The following is a 20,907-nucleotide window of genomic DNA, read 5'->3' as shown; positions in this document are numbered from 1 at the left end:
TGATTTAGTTTTGGCAATTGATAGCTGTCCAGGAAGTCATCCATTTCCTTTAAATTTTCGAATTTTGTGGAGTACAGGTTTTCAAAGTATGACCTAATGATTCTCTGGATTTCCTCAGAGTCTGTTGTTATGTCCCCCTTTTCATTTCTAATTTTGTTAATTTGCGTGTTCACTCTCTGCTGTTTGGTAAGTTTGGACAAAGGTTTGTCTATCTTGTTGATTTTCTCAAAGAACCAACTCTTCGTTGCGTTGATTCTTTGTATTGTTTTCCTGGTTTCTACTTTATTGATTTCAGCCCTCAATTTGATTATTTCCTGGCGTCTACTCCTCCTGGGGGAGTGTGCTTCTTTGTGTTCTAGAGCTTTCAGCTGTGATGTTAATTCTCTGGTATAACTGTTCTCCTGTTTCTTCATGTGAGCATTTAGCGCTATGAACTTCCCCGTAGCACTGCTTTCAAAGTGTCCCATAGGTTTGGGTATGTTGTGTCTTCATTCTCATTGAATTCGAGGAAGTCTTTAATTTCTTTTTTATTTCCTCTTTGACCCAGGGATGGTGCAGTTGAGCATTATTCAATTTCCATGAGTTTGTAGGTTTTCTGCAATTTGTGTTGTTGTTGAATTCTAATTTTAAAGCATGGTGGTCTGATAAGATGCATGGAGTTATTCCAATTTTTTTGTAGCTGCTGAGGTTTGATATGTTGCCAAGTATGTGGTCGATTTTTGAGAAGGTTCCATGTGGTGGTGAGAAGAAGGTATATTCTTTTTTATGTGGATGAAATGTTCTATAGATATCTGTTAATCCCAGTTGGGTCATTACTTCTATTAGCCCTTTTGCTTCTTTGTTGAGTTTCTGTTTGGTATTCCTGTCTAGTGGTGAGAGTGGTGTGTTGAAATCTCCCACTATAACTGTGTGGGGCTTTAGATGAGATTTAAGTTCTAATAATGTTTTTTTAACAAATGTGGATGCCTTTGTATTTGGGGCATAGATGTTCAGAATAGACACTTCCTCTTGGTGGGTTTCACCTGTGATGAGTATGTAATGACCTCCTTCATCTCTTTTGATTGATTTTATTTTAAAGTCTAGTTTGTTAGATATTAGGATTGCTACCCCGGCTTGTTTCTTGGGTCCATTCGATTGAAAAATTTTTTCCCAACCTTTAATTCTCAGGTAATGTCTGTCTTTAAGGGTGAGGTGTGTTTCCTGTATGCAGCAGAAGGAAGGGTTCTGTCTTCGAATCCAATCTGCTAGTCTGTGTCTTTTTATGGGTGAGTTAAGGCCATTAATATTGAGGGATATTAATGACCAATGATTGCTTATCCTTCTTCGATTTGCGATGGTTGTTGTTGGTGGAATTATGTGTGGAATTTCACCCCTTTGTTCTTTTGGCTGTTGGTAGAGAGAGATTCTCTAATGCTTATGTTTTTCTGGTTGTAGTTAGCTTCCTTGGGTTGGAGTTTTCCTTCCAAAATTTTCTGTAGGGCTGGGTTAGTGGACACATATTGCTTGAATCTAGTTTTGTCATGGAATATCTTGTTTTCTCCGTCTATAGTGATTGAGAGCTTTGCCGGGTATAGTAGTCTGGGCTGGCATCCATGGTCTCTTAGTGTAGGTAGAATATCTATCCAGGACCTTCTGGCTTTCAGCGTTTCCATGGAGAAATCAGGTGTAATTCTGATAGGTCTGCCTTTATATGTTACTTGACCTTTTTCCTTAGCTGCTCTTAATATTCTTTCTTTATTCTGTATGTTTGGGGTCTTGATTATTATGTGGCGAGGGGATTTTTTTTTGTGGTCCACTCTATTTGGTGTTCTGTAGGCTTCTTGTACCTTCATTGGCATGTCTTTCTTAAGGTTGGGAAAGTTTTCTTCTATGATTTTGTTGAATATGCCTTCTGCCCCTTTGAGCTGGATTTCTTCTCCTTCTTCTATACCTATTATTCTTAGGTTTGGTCTTTTCATGGTGTCCCATATTTCCTGGATGTTTTGTGTTAAGGATTTGTTGGATTTAAGGTTTTCTTTGGTTGATAAATCCATTTCTCCTAGCGTATCTTCAACACTTGAGATTCTCTCTTCCATCTCTTCTATTCTGTTGGTAATGCTTGTATTGGTAGTGCCTGTCTGTTTGTCCAGCTTTTCTATTTTCTGCCTTTCTTCAGATTGTGTTTTTTTTAATGACTCTATTTCAGTTTTCAACCCTTGCAGTGTTTGCATTGCTTCTTGCAATTTTCTGTTTATCTGTTCGTCCGTTTGTTGCCTTTTATGAATTTTTTGGTTTGTTCTTTCTTCCATTTCTTGCATTTTTTGGTTTGTTTTTTGTTCCATTTCTCGCATTTTGTGCTTTGTTTCTTCTTCCATTTCCTGCCTTTTTTGGTTTGTTTCTTCTTCCATTTTTTTCATTTTTTGCTTTGTTTTTTCTACCATTTCTTGCATTTTTTGCTTTGATTCTTCTTCCATTTCCTGCCTTTTTTGGTATGATTCTTCTTCCAATTCTTGCATTTTTTGCTTTGTTTTTTCTTCCATTTCTTGCATTTTTTGCTTCATTTCTTCTTCCATTTTCTGCCTTTTTTGGTTTGTTTTTTCTTCCAATTCTTGCATTTTTTGGTTTGTTTTTTCTTCCATTTCTTTGAGGGATTTTCCAATATCCTCTTTTAGGGCCTCTATCATTTTCATGAGAGTGCTTTTAAGGTCGTTCTCTTCTGTTTCGTCCGCATTGGAATGTTGGGGTCTTGCTGGTGTGGAGTCTCTAGAATCTGGCGGTGTCATATTTGTTTTTCTGTTGCTGACTGTGTTTTTGTATTGTCTCTTTCCCATCTCTTCTTCTAGTGGGTACAGAAAGAGCCCCTTACTGGTCTGGGGACCAGCGTTCCCTTTTGGTGGGTGCTAGCAAGTCCAATAATCTGGTGGTTCTTCTATTCCTTGTCCGAATGCTGGTCCTGATGCTGCTGGAAGAACCGCCGCTTCGCTGGACTCCCAGCCTCCTCTCCTTTCCTGGTCTCGTTGGTGTGAGCGAAGATCCGGAGTCTGGGGTGCTTGGCTCCCGCCGGGATTGGGAGCTCTGTGCAGGTCCCAGGGGATCTGCAGGCACTGGAGCACAGGCCGGGAAGCCGGCCTGTTTACCTGATGCTGCTGGAAGCCCCTTTTTTTTTTTTTTTTTTTTTTAAAGATAGTATCTTTCACTAATCTTGAAGCTCATTGGCTGGCCATCAAGATTCAAGAATCTGCCTGTTTCCACGCCCTTCCTCCTCAGTCACAGCATCACGATTGTAGATATTCATCACCTTGCTAGCTTTTGTGTAGGTGCTGGAGCTCAGAGCTCAGGTCTCCATGCTTCATGGCAGGCATAGTACCGACTAAGCCATCTCTCCAACCCTTAGTTTCTTTGATTTGAACTTGTACAAATCAAACTATGAGAACTTATCTTTGTGCCTGACACATGGCAATTAATAAATGCATGCTTAATAGATAAATGGATACCTTGTATACAAGTGGGGGATGTATCTTATTTAGGGGTTCAGAGGTGATAAAAGGACTATGAAAGAAACCACAGAAAAAAAGCATAAGACAGGGTAAAGAACATATAATTATTTTAGCGAAATCTCAAACTATAAAATAGGGGTGCAACAGAAAAACCAATATGACACCACCAGAAACTAGAGAATCGACACCCGAAAGACCTGAACAGCCCATTGTGGAAGAAGTAGATGAGAAAGACCTTAAAAACAACTTCATGAAAGTGATAGAGACCTCAAAGAAGATATGAGAAAATCCCTTAAAGACATGGAAGAAAAAAACAAACCAAAAAAATGGAGGGAAAAAACAATCCAAAAAGTGCAAGAATTGCAAGAAATGGAGGAAAAAACAATCCAAAATAAATGCAAAAAATGCAAGAAATGGAAGAAAAGACAACCCAAAACCTTCAGCAAATGCAAGAAAGAGAGGAAAAGACAAAGCAAAAATTACAAGAAACAATTCAAACAGTGCAAGAGTTGAAAGCTGAAATAGAGACAACTAAAAAAAACAGTCTGAAAGAATGCTGGAAATAGAAAAGCTGGGCAAATGGACAGGTACTACAGATACAAGCAAAAACAACAGAATACAAGAAATGGAAGACAGAATCTCAGGTGTTGAAGATACACTAGGGGAAATAGATGCATCAACCAAAAAAATCTTAAGTCCAAAAAATCCCTATCACAAAATATCCAGGAAATATGGGACACCATAAAAACACCAAACCTAAAAATAATAGGTATAGAAGAAGGTGAAAAAATCCACCTCAAAGAGGCAGAAAACATATTTAACAAAATCATAGTAGAAAACTTCCCCAACTTAAAGAAAGGCATGCCAATGAAAGTACAAGAAGCTTACAGAACACCAAATAAAGTGGACCACAAAAGGAAATCCCCTCACCTCATAATAGTAAAAACCCAGAACATACAGAATAAAGGAAGAATATTAAGATCAGCAAAGAAAAAAGGCCAAGTAACATACAAAGGCAAACCTATCAGAATCACACCTGACTTCTCCATGGGAACTCTGAAAGCCAGAAGGTCCTAGATACATATTCTACCAACAATAAGAGACCACAGATGCCAGCCGAGACTGCTAGACCCAGCAAAGCTTTCAATCACTGTAGATGGAGAAAACAAGAAATTCCATGACAAAACCAAATTTAAACAATATGTATTCACTAACCCAGCCCTACAGAAAGTTCTGGAAGGAAAACTCCAACCCAAGGGAATTAACTACAACCAGAAAAACATATGCAATAGATAATCCCACCTTACCAACAGCCAAAGGAAAAAAGGGGTGGAAATCCACATATAATTTCACCACCATCAACTATTCCAAAACAAACAAGAATGCACAATTGATGGTCATTAATATCCCTCAGTATTAATGGTCTTAACTCACCCATATAGAGACACAGGCTAACAGAATGGATTCTTAGACATAACTCATCCTTCTGCTGCATACAAGAAACATACCTCAGCCTTAAAGACAGACATTACCTCAGAATTAAGGGTTGGGAAAGTATTTTCCAATCAAATGGACCCAAGAAACAAGCGGGGGTAGCAAACCTAATATCTAACAAATTAGATTTTAAAATAAAATCAATCATAAGAAATGAAGGAAGGCACTTCATACTAATCACAGGAGAATTCCACCAGGATGAAGTTTCAATTTTAAACATCTATGCCCCAAATACAAAGGCACCCACGTTCATAAAAAACATTACTAAAACTCAGTGGGAGACTTCAACACCCCACTCTCACCTCTAGACAGGACTACCAGACAGAAACTTATCAAAGAAGCAAAGGAACTGATAGAAGTTATGACCCATTTGTGATTAACAGACAACTATAGACATTCCACACAAATAAAAAGGAATATACCTTCTTCTCAGCGCCACATGGAACCTTCTCAAAAATTGACCACATACTTGGCAACATATCACACCTCAACAGGTACAAAAAAATGGAATAACTCTATGCACCTTATCAGACCACCATGCATTAAAATTAGAATTCAACAACAACACAAATTGCAGAAACCCTACAAAATAGTGGAAGTTGAATAATGCACAATTGCACCATTCCTAGGTCAATGAAGAAATAAAAAAAAGAAACTAAGGACTTCCTAGAATTCAATGAGAATGAGCACACAACATACCCAAACTTATGGAACACTTTGAAAGCAGTGCTACAAGGGAAGTTCTTAGCACTAAGTACCCACATGAAGAAACTGGAGGATAGTTACACTAGAGAATTAACAGCACAACTGAAAGCTCTAGAAAGGAAGAAGCAAATTCATGCAGGAGGAGTAGATGCCAGGAAATAATCAAATTGAGGGCTGAAATCAATAAAGCAGAGACTAGGGAAACAATACAAAAAAAGCCAATGTAACGAAGAGTTAGTTCTTTGAGAAAATCAACATGATAGACAAACTTACAAAACGACAGAGTGTGAACATGCAAATTAACAAAATCTGAAACAAAAAGGGGGACATAACAACGGACACTGAGCAAATCCAGAGAATCATCAGGTCATACTGTGAAAACCTGTACTCCACAAAACTTGAAAAGGAAATGGAAACTTTTCTGGATAGATATTACTTGCCAAAATTAAATCAAGAACAGATAAGCAATTTAAATAAACCTATAGCACTTAAGGAAATAGAAGCAGTCATCACCATCCCTGACTTCAAGCTCTATTATAGAGCTATAGTCCTGAAAACAGCTTGGTATTGGCACAAAAATAGACAGGTAGACCAATGGAATCGAATTGAACATCCTGATATTAACCCATACATGTATGAACATCTGATTTTCGACAAAGAAGCTAAAAATATACAATGGAAAAAAAGAAAGCATCTTCAACAAATGGTGCTGGCATAACTGGATGCTAGCATGTAGAAGAATGTGGATTGATCCATGTCTATCACCATGCACAAAACTTAAGTCCAAATGGATCAAAGACCTCAACATAAATCCAGCCACACTGAACCTGTTATAAGAGAAAGTGGGGGCACCCTTGAACAAATTGGTACACGAGACCACTTCCTGAACATAACACCAGTAGCACAGACACTAAGATCAACAATTAATAAATGTGACCTCCTGAAACTGAGAAACTTCTGTAAGGCAAAGGACACAGTCATCAAGACAAAAAGGCAACCCACAGATTGGGAAAAGATATTCACTAACCCCAAATCTGACAGAGGGCTGATCTCCAAAATTTACAAAGAACTCAAGAAGCAAGTCTCCAAAACATCAAAGGATCCAATAAAAAAATGGGTTACAGAACTAAATATAGAGTATTCTCAGTAGAGGAATCTAAAATGGCTGATAGACACGTGAGAAATTGCTCAACATCCCTACCCACCCGAGAAATGCAAATCAAAACAACTCTGAGATACCATCTTGCTCCTGTCAGAATGGCTAAAATCAAAAACTCCAGTGACAGTTTATGCTGGAGAGGATGTGGAGAAAGGGGAACACTCCTACGCTGCTAGTGGGAGTGCTGACTTGTACAGCCACTTTGGAAATCAGTATGGAGATTCCTCAGGAAAATGGGAATCAGTCTACCACAAGACCCAGCAATTCCACTCTTAGGCATATACCCAAAAGATGCCCATTCATACAACAAGGATGTCTGTTCCACTTTGTTCATAGCAGCATTATTTGTAATAGCCAGAACCTGGAAGCAACCTAGATGCCCCTCAACTGAAGAGTGGATAGAGAAAATTTGGTACATTTATACAATGGAGTACTATTCATTGGGGAAAAAAAACGGAATCTTGAAATTTGCAGGGAAATAGATGGCACTAGAAGAAACCATCCTGAGTGAGGTAACACAGTCACAAAAAGACAAACATGGGATGTACTCACTCATTTATGGATTTTAGATATGAATCAGGGGAGTGCCAGCATATAATCCCACTGCCAGAGAGTCTAGGAAACAGAACCTTCATCCAGCGACTGATGGAAGCAGAGGCAGATACCCACAGACAAACACTGAACTGAACTCCTGGAATCCAGTATCAGAAAGAGAGAACTGATGGGCAAAGGAGTTAAGAGTGGGCTGGTTTAACCCACAGAAATAGTTGACCTGAACAAGGGGGACCTCTTGGACTCCAGATTGATGGCTGTGTGGAAAGCATGGGACTCAGACCCCCTGAAGGTGGGTGTCAGTGAGGAGGCCTAGGTAATCCATTGGGCTTTGGGTAGTATTTATTCCTGGCTTAAAATAGACTTTGAATCCAGCATGGGACTGATCAAGACCCCCTGAATCTGGGTGTCAGTGAGGAGGCCTAGGTAATCTATTGAGCCTTGGGCAGCAGATCAGTACCCATCCCAAGTATACACACGGACTTTGGACTCCCATAGAACAATGTGAGGTGCACTCTCACCCTGAACTCTTGGGGAAGGGTCTAGGCCCTGCCCTATATGAAATGACAGACTATGGACACCCCCATGGAGGGCCTCACCCTCCCTGGGGGAATGAGGGGATAAGGGGGGGTTGGGGGGAGGGCACGGGAGGAGGGGAGGGAAAGGGAGAGGGACCTAGAACTGACTTGTGAAGCAACCTTGTTTCTTATCTAAATTTAAACTGGAAAATAAAATTTAAAAAATAAAAAAATAAATAATAAAAAAGAATTTATAAAAAAAAGAAGAAATAGAGACAGTAAAGGATAATGTAATCAAAGTCTATCGCCTCAAAGTTTCTAAATAAAATGTTTTTTTCTCCCCCCCCCCCCAAAAAAAAAGACTTTGAGTGCCCATGCCACAATATGGGATGCTCTCTCAGCCGGGACTCTTCTGGAAGGGCCTAGGCCCTGCCCTGGATGAAATAACAGTTACTGGAGATCCACCATGGAGTGCTTCACCCTCCTTGGGGATCGGAGTGGAGATTGGGTGGATGACTGGGAACCTGGTGGGGAGGGCAGGGAAGGAGGGGAGGGAGAGGAAGCTGGGATTGACATGTGAAACAAGATTGCTTCTAACCTAGATAAAAAATAATAATTAAAAAATAGGGGGTGCTTGGAAGGTAGAACTTCAAACAACAACATTCTAGGCTCTAAAATTAAAGAGAAATCAAAGCTCATCAAATTCCAACCCCAACAATAGCCCTAGCATTTCATGTGAAAGAGAGACTCCAGCCAAGGGAAACAAGGGCCAGGACGCTTTGCTCTGATGATCTTAGGAGCTGTTAGGAGATGGAGACCCTTCTTTCTTCTCCAAACAGTGCCTCTTCACTTTTATTGTTTCATCCTCACTTTATGAGCTTTTCAGAAAGCATGTTAGTGTTACATGCTAATTTCTTGTTCAAAACTGTTAGTAGAATCTATCTTCCCTCACTACCTCAACACATGCACGCATATGTATGTATATGTATGCATATGTGTACGCATACATATATGTATGTATGCACACACACATATATATGTATGTATGTATGTGTATGTATGTATGCACACACACACACACACACACACACACACACACACACACAAATCCTTTCAGCATCCATAATGTTGAGACACTACATACAGAGAGAAGTTAAGGAAATCTACCTGAAATCCTTAGACCAGATAAGAGCTCTGAAAAGCAACCGAGTCAAAATTAGTACATAAAGAAGGTTAACTTTCAATATATGGGAGCCCATGGTTTCAAGTAGATTAGAGAAAGACAATCTTACTTACAAAGTATTAAAAATTACAAAATACTAATGAATAAATATTTAAGGACTCTTCACTATTTCATTAAGGATCTTTGAAACTTTATTAATTTGAAATACAATTTTTAATAAATCAAGACATGTAATTTTCCTGGGGAGAAGTCAAGTCAATATTTTGCACATGTCAGTTTTGCCCAGATGAATCTATTCTTGGTGTATTTTCAGTTGCAATTTCATTTTTATTACTGGAAGCAATTCTGAAAGTCAAGTGTAAGAAACAACATGTGACATAAAGAATTTTGAAATAAAAATAAAGGCCCGCCCTCACAATTGTCACACCATTCTGTGCTACTGGAATGATTAAAATGCTGTGGTACTAGTGAAGGAAACAGACAGGCAAATGGATGTGTTAGAAGTCTCTGGTGGGATACGATTAACTGAACAGAAAAATCCAATAACCCTGCATTTGAGTTGTATATGTTTCTCCTCTTACAGAGTCACTGCTGTAGACTAATGGATCTGAAAAGTAAGTTTGTTCTTGTTAGATGTTGATGAAGCAAATTTATTCACACAGGAGAGACAATTCCTTCCCCTTTCCCTAAAGAACAGTTTAGGAATCACTCATATAGACCTATAACAGGTAAGAATTAACATAGGATACAGCTAAACTAACACGTGTACTGTCTGACCTCGGTTTCAACCTTATTATTGTTTTTAGTTTTCAAAGATTTCCAGCCTGATTACCCCACTGGGCTTCAGTTGGCAGTTCTAACCCAGTGGTTACACTGATGTCCTTGAGTAAGCTAAATATGTCACAAAACTAAATAAAAAAAAGTCATAAAACTAGAAAAGGGATGAGTAGTGGTGCCAGGGGCTACAGGGATCAATAGGCCTGGAAGGGGAAAAGCAGGGAGAGTGAAGAGAAAACCTTGTTCACATGTATGAAATTGTCAGGAACAGCACAGAGGATGGGAAATGGACACTAAGTCCCACCCCTAACCAAGAAGTTACTTGCAATTGATACCTAAAGGGAGAGAGAAAATCCATTTCCTTCAATGTGTCTATCAACTACACTTTAGGGTAGATCTCATGCTCAGGAGTAGTTGACTAATACAGAATGCACTCCATAGTATTTTGTTGTTGTTGTTGTGGTGGTGGTGGTGGTGGTGGTGGTGTGTGTGCGTGTGTTTTGATTTTTAAGAGAAGGAAAGCATATGAAGCATATGTAGTTGTCTGGGTATGGAGGTGAGGAGGATCTTGGAGGAGTTGGAGGAGGAAAAAGAACATTGTCAAAATATATTGTGTGAATATTTAAATTTTAAAAAGAAGGCACTTTAGTTATATTAAGGTTCCACTGACAAATGAAATTTGTGTAAACTCAAAGTATATAATGTGGCGATTTGATATGCATAGTTAAGTAAAATTATTACCACAACCCAACTAATTAATATAGCAATCTTATGGGATAATTACCATTGTTTCCGATGAGAACGTTTAAAATCTGCCATTCTAACAAGCTATGAGCATGTAACATGTTATCATGTTATACATTAGAACTCTCAAATTTATTCATTTACAACTTGAAATGATATACTGGGGGGGGGTACCCTCCTAACCCTGGAAAACACTATTGTACTCTTTCTGTGAATTCTGTTTTTTAGTTTCCTCATGTTAAGTGTTCCCACATGCAGGATTTGTCTGTCTGTGTTTGGGTTATTTCACACAGGTCCTCCTTAGGTTCATCCATCTTGCTGAAAATAGCAGGTTTTTTTAAAATTTAAATTAGAAACAAGCTTGCTTCACACATCAATCCCAGCTCCCTCTCCCTCCCCTCCTCCCCCGCCCCCCTACCAGTCCTCCCAGCCCCACACCCAGTCCCCACTCCACTCCCAAGGGAGGGTGAGGCCCTCCATGGGGATCTCTAAAGTCTGTCAGGGCAGGGCCTACATCCTCCCCCCAAGAGTCCAGGCTGAAAGAACACCCCTCATTTGTAGGAAGGGCATCCAAAGTCCATTTGTATGCCAAGGATAAACACTGATCTACTACTCAAGGTCCCATAGATTGCCTAGGCCTCCTCACTGACAGCCACATTCAGGGAGTCTGGATGAGGGTTTTTTATTTTGGAGGTACGGATAACATTCCATTACAATATTTACTGGATATTTGTCTTGGTTGCATATATTGGCTACTCTGAATCATACTACAATGAACACATCAGGCACATATTTCTTTGAGATGCTGGTTTTTAATTCTAGTGGCCATATGCTCAGAAACAGGATGCTAGATATTGACTTTTCAGCTCACCTGAGCAGATCTTGTCTGCTGGACCCAGGATCTGAGGACCTAAAAGAATGGGGGAGGGGGGTACAGTCAAATGCTATAGACAGCCTTTCTTCTGTTTCAGTGTACTTTTTAAAAATATTTTTGTTTAAATTAGAAACAAGCTTGTTTTACATGTCAATCCCAGTTCCCTCTCCCTCCCCTCCTCCCCTTGTCCCCACTAACCCCCTATCTCATTCCCTTTCTGCTCCCCAGGGAGGGTGAGGCTTTCCATAGGGTATCTTCAAAGTCTGTCATATCACTTGGAGCAGGGCCTAGGCCCTCCCACATGCATCTAGGCTTAGAAAGTATCCCTCTATGTGTAATGGGCTCCCAAAGTCCATTCATATCCTAGGTATAAATGCTGATCCACTACCAGAAGCTCCATAGATTAACCAGACCTCCAAACTGACATCCTCACTCAGGGAGTCTGGGTCCGTCATATGCTGGTATCCCAGCTATTAGTCTGGGGTCCATGAGCTCCCCCTTGTTCATGTCAGCTGTTTCTGTTCAGGTCAGGGTTTCACCAACCTGGTCTTGACCCCTTTGCTCATCCTCCCTCTCTGCAACTAGTTTCCAGAAGTTCAGTTGAGTGTTTAGCTATGGGTGTCTGCTTCTGTTTGCATCAGCTACTGGACAAGGCTCCAGGGGGAAGGGCATTTAAGGTAGCCTCTCCACTATTGCTTAGATTGCCAGTTGGTGTCATCCTTGTAGATCTCTGGACATTTCTCTTTGAACCTATAATGGCTCCCTCTATTAAGGCATCTCTTATCTTGCTCTCCTCTATTCTTCCCCTGACTCAACCTTCCTGCCCCCTCATGGCCTCTTCTCCCCTTCTCTTTTCTCCTAGCTCCCTCTCCCCTCCCTCCATGCTCTCAATTTGCTCAGGAGATCCTGTTCTTTTCCCCTTCTCCAGGAGACCATGCATGTCTCTCTTAAGGTCCTTCTTATTTCCTAGCTTCTCTGACAGTGTGAATTGTAGGTTGGTAATCCTTTACTCTAAAATCCATATATGAATGAGTACATACCATGTTTGTCTTTATGTGATTGGATAACTTCGCTCATGATGGCTTCTTCTAGTTCCATCCATCCATTTCCATTGTGTTTTTCCACTGAGTAGTACTCCATTGTGTAAATGTACCACATTTTCTCTATCCATTCTTTAGTTGAGGGGCATCTAGATTGCTTCCAGGTTCTGGCTATTACAAATAATGTTGCTATGAACATAGTTGAACAGATGTCCTTATTGTATGAATGTGTATCTTTTGGGTATATGCCTAAGAGTGGAATTGCTGGGTCTTATGGTAGACTGATTCCCATTTTCCTGAGGAATCTCCATACTTATTTCCAAAGTGGCTGTACAAGTTGGCTCTCCCACCAGCAATGGAGGAGTGTTCCCCTTTCTCCAGATCCTCTCCAGCACAAACTGTCCTTGGTATTTTAATTTTAGTCATTCTGACAGGAGCAAGATGGTATCTCAGAGTTGTTTTGATTTGCATTTCCCTGATGGCTAAGGATGTTGAGCACTTTCTTAAGTGTCTATTAGCCATTTTAGATTCCTCTATTGAAAATTCCCTATTTAGTTCTATACCCACTTTTTAATTGGATTATTTGGTATTTTGGAGACTAGCTTCTTGAGTTTCAGTGTGCTTTTACACATGAATGAAGCAAAGAAAGCAATGGTCTAAGGAAGGTTGTTTGAGTTCAGAAAAGCATGTAAACAGACATCAATGAACACATACTAAATATTAACAGAGCAGCCCTTTGCCAGAACTTTCTTAGGGCAGACCAATTTAAACACAGTGCCTATCACATACTATACATTACACCAGGGAAAACACAAAAGCCAGGCAGAAGGCCATGTCCAGATTCGGGATACATTGACCAGACTGGGTTCTCCAGCTGTTTCTGACATCCAACAAGAACAAACATGTCTTATGAATTAAAATGTTTGTCACAGGAGGCCCGAAATCACACCCAAGAACAACCCAGGGAACAAAATGCACCTGAGGTGAAAGGCCCTCTGCCTTTCTCCTGGAGGCTCTCTCACAGTTCCCCAAGGCATTGTTCCCCATGGACCATTCTTTTGACACTGGATCACATGGAGTTGTCTTTTTAATTTTTTGAGAAATTTCCTGAAAATGTACTCTTCTGCATTTGAGTTTGTGATGCTGCTTGTCAGTGAAATGACTGGAATGACATCAGCAGTACAGGTCTTCCCCAGATGTAAGATGTCAGCACTCCTGGAGGAGTTTGGTGCTAAAGCATTTGACTTGGTGTCAGTTCTTTGGTTTTCAGCCTGAAAAAACAAGGCCATTATTCAAGCACTCAGAAGCAAGCTGGAAACTGATGACTGCCTTTCTTGCATTTCTACTTTGTTCTGAATGGGATATGCATAGGTATTGCTTACTGTCAACACAATGTTAGGATAACAATCATAGAGTAGGACTCCCCCCCCCCAGTTCTTTCAGAAGACAGAGCTTAGTTTTCAGTTTTTACAGGGCTTTATAGAAATGAGCTAGTCTAGTGGGCGCATGATAAATGGCTCTGAGAGACAGTGCATGGATTATGTGTAATGATCGCAAGAGATGTATTTCATTTCATGATGACAAGCCTACAGACCTCACACTTGTTTTCAGGGACACAGAGTACCTTCTGTAAAGCGAGGCATTCAGGGCCAGCAGGTGCTTTAAACATGAATACAGGGATGCTCCAGTACCCCTTTGGAATTCCCGTTCAATACCACTCAAACCCCTCATTCCCTAAATAGAAACGGGAGAGCCCAAGGGCGGTCTCTAACAGTCCATCTCCGCCATTCTAACCTCAGATTCTCCATGTCCTTTGCTATAATTATCATCTTGAACCAGGACGTGCTTGTGTTCCTAAATATAGAGCGAAGGGAGGTGTCTCTGGATATCATTCTCCTTCCATGCTCCTTCATCAGAACATTGCTACTAAAAATCCTTTGCTGTCCCGTCATACCTCCGCCGAAACTCACCCTCCACTAGCAAAGTGAAGGCATGTTAAAAAAATATTTACTATTTTACAGTTCCACAGGTACATTGTTTGAAATCTGAAACTCTTTCCATTTCCACTTTGAGAAAATGCCACTTTAGAACAAGCCAAATGTGAAGGCAATTATTAATAATAATTCTTTACTCGAAGGGTGTTACTACTTATGTGTACTGATGGTTGATGACTTAAGGGATAGGCTTGATAACGGTGGTGAGTGACTGGTCACAGTATTCTTACTGTTTCCATAGTACAGGTGAGTACACTGAGTATCACTATCTTTTGTTCCTTGAGAAAGGGTCTTAGTCTGTAGCCCCAGCTGGCCCTGAGCAAACGATTCCTCTGCCTTTGCCTCCCCAAGCATCTGCCACTACATATGTCTCAAAACGTTAAAGCAAATCCCAGGTATCAGAAACCATGAGGGAAAACACTATTTATTTGTAAGTCTATTATTCAGTAGTTTGTGTCATTCACCTAACCATTAAGTCCCTCAATTTTGTCTTTTTTGTAAGCCATTTTAAACACTATATTAAACATGATTTGGAGCAGGAATGTGTGATAACTATTCTATACATGTGACAGCACGAAATGATTTAAGCGCAAACACATCACTGCAATGCCCCGAATCAAGTTTGAAAGTGTTGAGTTCATGTTTTCCCATAAATTCCACTGAGTTCCGACGATTTATTTGAAGTTATTAATGTGGACATTGAAGTAGAGTTGTATGAAGACTGAAGTACTGAGCATCTCTTGTGCCTTTTCTAACAACATTTATGGAAAAGCTCCATCAGGTTAATAATTTAGAAAACACGCATGCCTCTTTATTCCCTGCCCTTTACTCTTTCAGTATTCAGTTAGCAGTTATATAAATGTGAATTGTTTTTCAAAGTTTTTGTCCCAAGGATGACAGAAGCATGCCTTGTTTATCACCGTTAAAGAGGAGGCAGGAGAACCTCTCCTTTCATACCTGTGTTTTTCTGGAGTGTAAGAACAAAGGTGGATTGGCTACAGGATTCATGTTTACTCACTGGCCCCAAAGACAAAGAGATGAAGAGAAAAAAAATCAAGTCTAGCACGCAGAGGCTCCCAGAACCCTAAAGTAGAAAGGGCAGAAAGAACAGTGCCGGTGAATCCAACTTGGAGCTGTGAGATGAGGAATAAGGAGTGTCACTCAGCCCCAGAAGCCAGGAAGCCAGAGATCCTTGAGCAGGGTTGTGTCAGTGGAGGAAGGGAGAGGGACAGACACAAGCCAGATGGCTTTGAGAATGTTCACATTGGCCTGGGTAACACAAAGATAGCACGGTCAAAACAAACACAAGGCAGGTTGTTCCCATCAGGAAACCGGTAAGACGGCAGATTTTATTGGTTGTAATATTTTTTCTTCTGATTTTATGGTCCTTTAAGGAAATGACCCCTCAAACTAAAATTCTCCCCTCCCCTCTTTTTTTGCTTGCTTTACATTTGCTACAATTTGTTTATTTGTTTGTTAGCGCTATTCCATATACTTGCTTGTTGACCTGCGCATTTTGGGTCAGAATGGATACAGCTGAGAGCTCTATCTGTTATCTGTGGGTCACAGTGGCAGTTACCAAGAGCAAGTCACAGTGAAGACAGTAAACGGGTGTTAGATGATCTTGTCCAATGTTATTTGATTTGGGTCTTACAGTTGAAGAAAAACAAAAAAAAAGGAAAGTGAGCCCGGAAACTTGCCAGGAGGGTGGGGATCTGCTGACACACAATTTACCTCTTGAATTCATACTACAGTGTGTTTTGGCTTGTGTGGGTGGAAGACCTTGTTCCTTCATCAAGAAGTCTCCCTGCAGCTGAGTTGGCAGCTCGTGTTTTCTATAAACTCTCTGAGCCAATCAGAACCCAGTTAATCTTATTATTCTTCCATGGGCTTGCATTTCTTTTGATGAGAGTCAGCAGAAGTCATGGGTGTTTCTTTCCCATGTGCCAGGGAACACTTGTGTTTCTGCTGCACAAGGTCAGATCTTAATTTAAACACCGACTGGATACTTAATTTTAGATACACTGAGAAACACATTAGCTCCAAGGCACTTCCTCTGATTTAGGGAAGCAAGTCCCTGGATAAGAATAACAAGACGATCATTCCAAAAGGTGAGATTATGAAATATTTGATCTGTACCTTGCCAGATCGCTTATGGAGTACCAACACTGGAAATATTTGGAGCAGAATGGACACACAGGGCGTGGTGGAAACTCATCCTTTGAAATCTTACTGATCACGTATGGGCTTACCTGCCTAATTATAACATAAAACAGGGGTTGATTCATTGACTCATAGAACATCAACTCAGTAATTATTACATATTACAGAACTTTATCATGAGAAAAACAGATAAAGTAGGAATATACTAACAAGGAACACCTTTGTGAATAATGTAGGCCCCCAAAGGCCTTATCTAGTCTCATGGTTTTTGAGGTGGTAGAAATGACTTCTGTAATTAACATGTGTTTCTATGAAGGCTTATTTTTATTGTTGCATTCAAAAAGATAGATGTTTGTGTTCAGATTTTAAAAGCTATCTTTTAAGATGTAAAAGAAAAAAAGCAGAACTCAGTAGATCTGGAAATTTCCTCCTGCAGATAATACCAGAGAATGGTGAGGCTGCCAGCCCTTCAAATGCAGTAACTGCCCACACTCAGTGGGTCTTAACTGAAGAATTTCTGGGCAATTGTCTATGTAGAAAATGGTTTTATTTCCATAAAACACCTTTCACTGTTTCATAGTGGGAGCATTAAAAACATCATAATTTTATACTTTGTTTTTATAAGAACATCTAATAACTTCAAGTGAAAATGTGCCTAATTTTTTTTAACCTGGAGTGAATGAGTTTGTGAATTGTAAAATTGAGAATTGTGGAAAAAAAATCTTTTGCAAAACTTTTATGAAGCTTATGAGCTTTTAGGTTATGAAATGAGACCTGCACTTCATGGATCCCTTTAGCTGTAGTGAACCAGCTAAACCTGTGTGGTCTGTTAGAGATGACCAGACGTACATGCACATCTCCACCATCCCTTTGATAGGTGAGCCTGGCCAGCTTGACTTTGGTTTCACCTATAAAACTGGAGAATTATGCTGTGAACACAAAATATTCAATCCATTCAATGAATACAGTACAGGAGGCCTCAGTACACAATTGCTATGGAGATTATTAAATTCAAAATGCATACTTCTTGAGGAGCTACTCTGTGTGTGCCTCAGAGCCAACACTGAAAATAAGGAAAGAGAATGGGGATGGGGTCTACCATGCATTGCTTTCAAAAGGTTTTTATTTATTTCAGCAAGTTTTCATTGCATTTATTTATGTGTGTGTTTGTGTGTATACACATATGGTATACCATGACACACTTGTGCAAAAGAGAACTTTTAGGAGTGGGTTCTCTCCTTCTACAACATGGAGAGCACGAATTGATCTCAGATCATTTAGACTTGGAAGTGAGTAACTTTGCCTCTAACCTATTTTGATAGCCCGATTTTATTATTTTTTCTTTGCACATGCACATGTGTGTATATGTATACATGTATACTTATGCATTTGGAGGCTTGAGGTCAGAACTGGGTATCTCCCACTGTCCCTCTCCACTTTATATTTTGATACAGGATCTTTAGCTGAACCTGGAAAATGAGCTCCAGGAGTCCACCTGTCTCCAGTTCCTTAGTGCTAGGGTTACAGACATGAGGGACCACACTGGGTATTTTGTTTGTGTTTGGTTTTGTTTGTGCTGGGTATTCTAACTTAAGTCTTCATACTTGTGTGCAATAGGTGGTTTACTGGTTGATCCTCCCCCCAGCACCTAGAACACAGTATTTAAAAGCAGGAAACTCTAACGATGTTGATAGTGTATGGCTGAGTAGGGCCTGGATAGCCTTGAGTCTGAAACACAGATGACATTGAATATGTATTTTTGAATGATGGATAGCCTGAATCCCCTTGGAAAGATTACTTCTGGGAACTCGTAGGCCTTGGTGTCTTTGTCCATCAGTAGAAAAATAGCCATCCATACTCTGCATCTATCTTTCAACAAGGTATTGGACATGAGTATCAAAAAAGAGACATGAGTAGTACTAGGTGGTAGTGTCTTTCAGAGGATTTGTAAGTGGATAAACAGCTTTTCTCAAGGGCGCTAAGTAACAGACCCATGCCAGCCTGGAGGCCTCTGTCCTATGCTAATTTCTGTTGCACATTTGTCCTTGTCAACAGAGCACAACAACATAAAAGATGTGCTTATTCTATCTGCAAGTAGAATAATAGTTGGGAGTGTAGGGATGCATTCAATCTTAGCAGATGGGGGATACAGATCATACTTTAACAAGATGAAAGACAGCAGGAATAAGCAAAGAGTGACGTGGAGCAGGACTCAGCAAATAATGAGAAAAATATGGTTTATATAACTTGGGGCAAAAGAGGTTCAAATCCATTGTGTAACATGATAGCCTCCACGCTTCTCTGGCCTGGCCTAAGTTAACAGATACGTAATGTATAGAAAGAGAGAGGTGAGTATGCCCACTTGTTGGTGTGCTGTTCTGCACACCTGTTGGGCTACACTTTTAGAGCCTCTTTTAGAAATTGATGGTTAAGTGAGTGTGTTCACAAGAAAGCTTTCAAGACGACAAGGAATACCAGTCCTGTCACAATGAGAAACACTGTGCAGCCTTGGAAAGAGAAAGCTCAGGGGAGTCCTGACAGCCTTTAAGGGGCTATTTGAAAGGCTTCAGAGGAGCCGCAGTTTCTCAGCACAGTTCTGAAACAGAGAACTGAGCCTATAGAGTTTGGGTTTCAGGGTAGGCATAGCCTCTCTACCCATAAACCTCGTCAAGGCATCAAGGGGTCATACAGAGTTAAGAAAGCTCGCTGTCACTGTACTTAAGCTGAAGTTAGTTAGACATGGTTTGGGCATGTTGGAAATGGGACTTTTGGTGAGCTAGCTGGTGAGTTTCAACTCTCCTGTGGCTGGTCCCATGGAAAAGGGAGGAGAATAAAATATCAGAGATACTGGAGGACCTGTTCATGGTTGAATCAAAATTGCTCAAACGTGACAGGCACCTACTTCCTCATTCCAGAGAAGTCCAGCCATCCAGTGACAGTGTTTACTGACTTCCAGGCAGCTGATGTGGGCAGGCCAGGACTGGAGGAGAGATTCAGCCTCCAGCAGGAGGAAATTAATGACTTGTGCATGGTTTTAAAACAAGCTATTAAGTTATGCAACAACTTGGTATTGCTTGAGTGAGTATGGAATAGACTTGAGTACTGCACTGGAATTTTCATGCCCAGCAAAATGAACCATGCCTAGGAACAAATATTTGAAAAGGATATGTGTATATCCATGTATGTAGGTGTGCGTGTATATTTTTATGTATAAGAATAATAAGAGGTTTGGAAGTGACTCAGCGTATACAGTCCTTGTCACACAATCATGGGGACTAGAGTTCAGATTCCCAGAACCCACATAAGATCAAGGTGGCTGTGGAGGCCACCTATTATCTCAACTCTCTAGAGGCAACACAAGGTATTCCCAGGGCAAGCTAGCTAGCTAAACAAGCTAAAGTGTTCAACTTCAGGTTCAGAAAGCGACAGCCTCTGTAAGGAAAATAGAAGACTACAAAAGAAAAACAACTCTAGCCTTCACACACATACACACTCCTACACACATACACACACATATGCATGTGCACACATGCATCCACATGACACTCTTTAAGAAGTGCTTACTGTGATTATAATTCATTTATGCACTCGCCTTTCCCAACTGTGTAAGGCAAAGATGATTTTTAAATTATTTAAAATATCATTTCTTTTGGGAGCTACCTCTCACTATCAAAATACAAAAATTTCTGCTTGTGCTACTTTAGCTATTGACATCTATGCTTGAGTTAGGCAGTAAATGGATTAATCTGTCAGATTTCTGTGCTCCCCAAGCCAAGAAATACCCCACTGGGTTTAACCTGCTTTCCTGGAATACAGGTAGATCATTCCTCTCAGCGTTAGCTGCTGCCCAAGAGGTATGTGCTGACATCTTCCCCAAAGGGCTTGAAGTGTTAGGCTCCAAAAAGTTTATCTTAGTTCCTTTGATGATAGAAAACACCTGAGATCTACCTTCGCACATTTCAAGTATAGGATATTATGTTGTTAGCTGTAGACTCATTGCCATATGATAGATTCTCGGATTTCTTCATTTTGCATAACTGAAACTTTATGCCCTTTGAAGATATCTCCCTAAATGTCTACTCTAAAGCCCCTGCCTATTATCATCCAATTATATTTCTTCGAGTCCAACTTTTTTGGATTCCATGTTTTGAGATCTTCCAATATCTTTCCTCTGGTATTTTATTCATTTTATGTAATATAATGCTCAACAGCTTCATCCTACTTGTCA

The 20,907-nt window shown here is 40.2% G+C and overlaps 1 protein-coding gene across 6 annotated transcripts in view; it reads left to right on the top strand.

Annotated features, from left to right (window-relative positions):
- Positions 1-20,907, top strand: part of Asb15 (ankyrin repeat and SOCS box containing 15) — a 57,140-nt gene that overhangs the window by 11,807 nt on the left and 24,426 nt on the right. For 2 of the 6 annotated variants that reach the window (XM_040728524.1, XM_040728525.1), the window contains exon 3: positions 9,671-9,701. The exons of 3 other annotated variants lie outside the window; for them this stretch is intronic. In XM_040728524.1, the coding sequence (XP_040584458.1) occupies positions 9,689-9,701 (13 nt within the window). In that variant the 5' untranslated portion in view covers positions 9,671-9,688. Of the gene's footprint in view, positions 1-9,670; positions 9,702-16,608; positions 16,628-20,907 lie in introns of those variants that run through there. One more of the 6 variants, XM_005078059.4, reaches the window with a different exon arrangement.

This window comes from Mesocricetus auratus, unplaced genomic scaffold (assembly GCF_017639785.1).
Source record: "Mesocricetus auratus isolate SY011 unplaced genomic scaffold, BCM_Maur_2.0 Super-Scaffold_100019, whole genome shotgun sequence".
NCBI classification, from domain to species: Eukaryota; Metazoa; Chordata; class Mammalia; order Rodentia; family Cricetidae; genus Mesocricetus; species Mesocricetus auratus.
The sequence above is the reverse complement of the archived record's forward strand: the minus strand, read 5'-3'. Positions and strand labels throughout refer to the sequence as shown.